The sequence below is a fragment of the Notamacropus eugenii genome, chromosome 5 (assembly GCF_028372415.1).
Source record: "Notamacropus eugenii isolate mMacEug1 chromosome 5, mMacEug1.pri_v2, whole genome shotgun sequence".
In the NCBI taxonomy this organism is placed as follows: Eukaryota; Metazoa; Chordata; class Mammalia; order Diprotodontia; family Macropodidae; genus Notamacropus; species Notamacropus eugenii.
This window is the reverse complement of record NC_092876.1, coordinates 2978657-2984034: the sequence shown is the minus strand read 5'-3', so window position 1 is coordinate 2984034 and position 5378 is coordinate 2978657. Positions and strand designations below refer to the sequence as shown.

The 5378-nt window shown below is 36.4% G+C and overlaps 1 protein-coding gene across 1 annotated transcript; it reads left to right on the top strand.

The window, feature by feature from the left end:
- The first annotated feature begins 2088 nt into the window (after positions 1-2088).
- LOC140508476 (vomeronasal type-1 receptor 4-like) lies at positions 2089-3006 on the top strand. Its single transcript, XM_072616443.1, has one exon. It carries the CDS (start codon positions 2089-2091, stop codon positions 3004-3006), a length of 918 nt encoding a protein of 305 aa, XP_072472544.1.
- The last annotated feature ends 2372 nt before the right edge of the window (positions 3007-5378 follow it).

The window sequence follows — 5378 nt, the reverse complement described above, 5'->3', positions numbered from 1 at the left end:
TGTCTGACTATATGGAGTCTTGCATTCATCTGTCCCATCTATTGCCCCTGCTTCCAAGTGGACACCTGAGTCCATGGAAGTCCTCTTGTTTTGAAAGGGCCTGAAAAAGATGACATCAGATGTAGACTGCTTTCCCAAGAGTCTGGACCAGACCTGCCCAAAGAACATCTCCCTCCCTATCTGATTCTTTTGCATACCCAGGACTGGTCGTTCAGAGATTTTTCCTTACCTTTATTGGTCTACAGGTGAAGCCTTTGGCATGTCTTTGATCAAAAGTGGTAAATGACAATCATTAAATATCATTTTTGGACTTTATTATCTACCAGAGCCAGAATTAATTAATCAGAAGAAGACTCTGGACCTAACAGCCTTTGTGTTTTCTGAAGTAAACTCAGAGAATACTTCTTCCTATATCAAAAAGTCCAGATGGGGCTGAGTTAGCATGTTGTATGAAATCTTTAACTTGAAACACTATGTTGAATAATCGGACTTTTCTGTATGTTAGTGTTTTGTGGATATATACTGTGTTATGGCATGTTAATGGCAAGAAAACACAGATAACCTAGTTCATAATTTCAATATATACACACACAAATATATATATAGATGTATATATATATATATATATATATATATATATATATAATCTTTCCCCCCCATCCTTATCATAATCTCAGCTACGTGCTATTATTACTCCCTATTTCAAAGTTGAGGGAAATGAAGCAAAGACACATTTCTCTAATAAATAGTGATTTAGAGCATTTTTATGTGACGACAAACAGCTTTGATTTCTTCATCAGAAAATTGTCAATCCTATCATTTCTCTATCAATTAGGGAATAGCTAATATTTTTATAAATCTGTCTTAGTTCCCTGTATATTTGAGAAATGAGGCCTTAATCAGAGAAGGTTGAAGTGAATTTTTTCTCAGTTTCCTGTTGACTATATTAGTTGCTTGTCAAAACATTTTTATTTCACAAACATCCATTTTACCTAAAGTGATCTTATTGATCTCTTGTTTGGTCATAAATGCTTCCATTATCCATAGATCTTACAGGTACATTTCCCCATTCTCCTCCGATTTAGTTGTATTATTTTTAAGGTCTCAATTATGTATCCATTTTGAAATTGTCTTGGTATATGGTGTGAAGAGTTTGTCTTTGCCTAGTTTATGTGAGGTGACTTTTTATTTGTCCCTGCAATTTGTGTTAAATGGTGAATTCTCACCTCCAAGTTTCCTACTTTTGTTTTATCAAACAATATATTATTATGGTCCTTGATCAGTGTGTATTGTGTACATATATGAACTCTTTGTGATGCACATGAGGCAGAACCTTTCAAGCTTGTATTGGTCTGATCAGTCTCAGTAGGATGCACTGTACCTGGACTCAAACCAGTGATATGATTTTGGTCCTTTTTGAGAATGAAAGACAACAAACCAACCCTTGCAACCATGGGGAACCTGTGGGCTCTAGGTCTCCAGGCTGAATCATTGTATGTTAATCTATTCCACTGATTCAGCATTCTATTTCTTCACCAGTACCAGATTGATTTTGACACTAATGCTTTATAATATATTTGAAAATTTGGTCCTACTAGATTCAGTTCCTTTACATTTTTCCACAGTGCCCAAGTTTGCAAGTTCAAAGCTTTGACTCAGATTTCTCTCCACCAATTAAGAATTCAATCTCCTTCCAGAAATATGGAATCATCCAAAAGGCCCCAGCTTTGTTTGGAAGCCCAGTTATAGATCATTTCGTAAGTAAGAGTCAGTGTGACAAATGGATTATCTTTGAAGTCCATGAATGATATTTGGGCAGAGGAAAATGGGATATATGCCCAGAAATGTACATGTATATGCAACTGTATGTTTGAGAAGAGGTTGCTTCTGTGGATGCCTGTGTGTGTGTGCATGAGAATGTGTTATGTACTTCCCTAGGAGATTCTGAAGACACATTTGGCAAGTAGGTACTACTGAGTCATGGGACAGAAGTTAATTGATCAAGAAAAGTTCTTGAATGTTCTTTGTTGTTTTTTTCCCCAAGGTATCTCTGACTATACCTACATTTCTCCACAATATTCCAAGAGTATGTATCTACATGACACTGTTCTACGAATTATCTTCCTTTCTCAGACTGGAGTTGGGGTCCTAGGGAACTCCATCTTCCTCTGGTTTTATATCTTCACTTTGTTCAGCAGTCACAGGTGGATGCCCATGGACTCCATTCTCACACAACTTACTTTGTCCAACACCATAGTGCTTCTTTCCCAGGGATGCCCATTACTAATATCATATTTCAGGACTGGATATTTTCTGGGCATTACTGCATGTAAAATTTTATTTTATCTTCAACGAGTCAGTCGGGGCCTTTCCATATGTACCACCTGTCTCCTGAGCACATTTCAGGCAGTCACCATCAGTCCCAACAACTCTAGGCTGGCCAAGCTGAAATTCAGGATTCTGAAGTTCACCCACCCCTCATGTCTCCTCTGTTGTGTAATCAATATGATCTTAGAAATACATGTGCCAATATATATATCAGGATCAAGAAGCAGAAACAGTACCCACACAAGGGGAATTAATCTCCTTTATTGCTACTGGGAAAAAGAATTTATGGAGATTGTCATTCTGCCCTCCCTTCGAGACATCTTGTGTGTAGGATGCATGGTCTGCAACAGTTGTTACATGGTGTTCCTCCTGCACCGACATCACCAGCGGGTCAAGTATATTCACAGCATCACTCTTTCCTCAAAGACATGTCCAGAGATTGAGGCCACCCAAACTATCCTGTTGCTAGTGGGCAACTTTGTTTCTGCTTACTGCATCAGTTGTGGCTTTATTCTGTATAAAGTCTGTGTGATTCATTCTGGTTCTTGGGTGATCAATGTGACTACATTTATTGCATTGTGTTTCCCAACCATCAGTCCCTTTTTGCTGATGCACAGAGGTATCAAAATCCCCAGGTTGTGCTGTGCTGCCTGGTGGAAGCCCAATGTCTGTTCTTAGAAGAAATTATAGGGTTTTCAAGTAATCTCCATGGGTAGTTCTCCTGAATGAATCTTTCTGGTAAAGCCACCGACTGACCTGACACTCTCCATAGAAAATGAATCAAAACAATCCTGGATTTTGGTTGTAGGACACAGTAACCTTTTCTACCCCTAAGTGTAGAGGACAGATGGCCCTGAATGGAGGCTTGGGATCACTAGGCGCACGTGGTTCCTCTTGGCTATCTCAAATAGAAAATCTTCTGTCACCTCAGATTTACCTTCTGTCATCATAGAATGTTCTTCCTCCTGCAATCATCAAAAGTGGATTGCTTTGTGTTTCTCTCACACACTTTATTTACCATTTCCATGCCTTTTCTGTTAAATTTTCTTTTATTAGCATATGAAGAGGCAGTTTTCAAAGGAAGAAATTAAAGCTATCCATAGTCATATGAAAAAATGCTCTGTCACTATTGATTAGATGGATGCAAATCAAAACAACTCTGAGCTACCACATCACACCTATCAGATTGGCTAACATGACAAAACAGAACAATGATAAATTTTGGCGAACATGTGGAGAGCTGCAACACTAATTCATTGTTGGTAGAGCTGTGAGCTTATCCAACCATTCTGGAGAGCAATTTGAAAGTATGCCCAAAGGGCTACAAAAGTGTCCATACCCTTTGACCCAGCAATATCTCTTCTAGCATGGTATCTCAAAGAGATCATAAAAAGGGGAAAAGATCCCACATGTACAAAAATATTTATATCAGCTCTTTTTGTGGTGGACAAAAACTGGAAATTGAGGGAATTCCCTTCACTTGGAAAATGGCTGAACAAGTGTATATTGTTCAAGGTATATGAATGTAATGGAATAGTATTGCACTACAAGAAATGATTCACAGTTGGACTTCAGAAAAACCTGGAAAGACTTTTATGAACTGATCCTAAGTGAAATGAGCAGAATCTGGAGAACATTATACACAGTAACATCCACAGTGTGCTGGGGCTGTTTATGATAGACAAAGCCCTTCACAGCAATGCAAGGACCTAAAATATCCTCCAAGGACTCTTGTGGCAAAATGCCATGCACATCCAGAGAAAGAACTATGGAATCAGAATGTAGAATGAAGCAGACTCTTTTCTCTTGTGTTATGTTTTGTGTTTTTTTTCTCATGGTTTGTCCCATTCATTTTAATTTTTCTATACAACATGATTAATGTGAAAATTTGTTTAATAAGTGTATCTGTAGAACTCATACATGGTTGCATGCCATGTTGGGGAGGGAGAGGAGAGGAAAAAAAAGGAAAGGGAGGAAGAGAAATTTAAGACTTATGGAAGTGATTGTTGAAAACTGAAAACAAAGAAATAAATTAAATTTAAATTTATTTTATCTTTCATCCAGGGAGCAAAACCTGCCTTTCTATAACACAGTACAATAAAAAAATGATTGTGCATGAAACTGCAAATCTGTCACATATAGGTTGCTATTCCATCTAAATATACAAGAAAATTATCATGGAAATTTTGTTTTTCTATTTTTTCCCTTCCCTCCCCTTTCCTCACCCTTGACATGACTACCATTAGACACAATAGGTATATGTGTGTGTGTGTGTGTGTGTGTGTGTGTGTGTGTATGAATACATACACACACATATAGCCTCAGAATTGGCTTGTCAAAACAATCTCAGAAACTATATACATAACATTTAAAAAGTCTTTTCTTTATTAAAATAAATTGAGAAATATGAATTTTTGATGGGCAGGGAAGACCAATATAATAAAATAACAATTGTATCTAAAAAAAATTATATAGTTAATGCCATTCTAATTAAATTACCACAATTTTATTTTATTCTGTTAGGAAAAAATAACAAAAAAACTCATTTGAAAGATGAAAAAGTAAAAAATTTCAAAGGAATTAATGGAAAAATATGTAAGGAATGGATTAGCAGCACTAGGTAGTAACCCATATTTTAAGGAAGTAATTACAAAAACTATCTGATAGTAAGAAATAGGAATGCATATCAGTGGAATAGAAGAGACATACATTTTACAGCATCAAATCAATAGAGTAACCTCATATTTTAGAAGTTTAAAGAGAAGGTTTTTAGCATAAGAATTCATTATTTGATAAAGTTGTTGGGAAAACTGGAAAATCGTATAGCAGAAGTGAGTCATAGACCAATATCTGACACTAGTTGCAAAGCTAAGGTCAAAATAACTACATGATCTAGATAGAGAGATAGCACAAGAAAATTAGAACATGGAACGTACTAGATATTGGACTGTTGAGCAGATGAACAGTTTATGAATAGACAATAGAGAGTAGTGTGAGATGAAAAATGGATAATCTTCACTTCATTAAATTGAAAATGTTTTGTACAAATA

What these genes read in the sequence shown, in the direction of transcription:
- LOC140508476 (XM_072616443.1), top strand. Translation starts at nt 2,089, where the DNA reads ATGTATCTACATGACACTGTTCTACGAATTATCTTCCTTTCTCAGACT.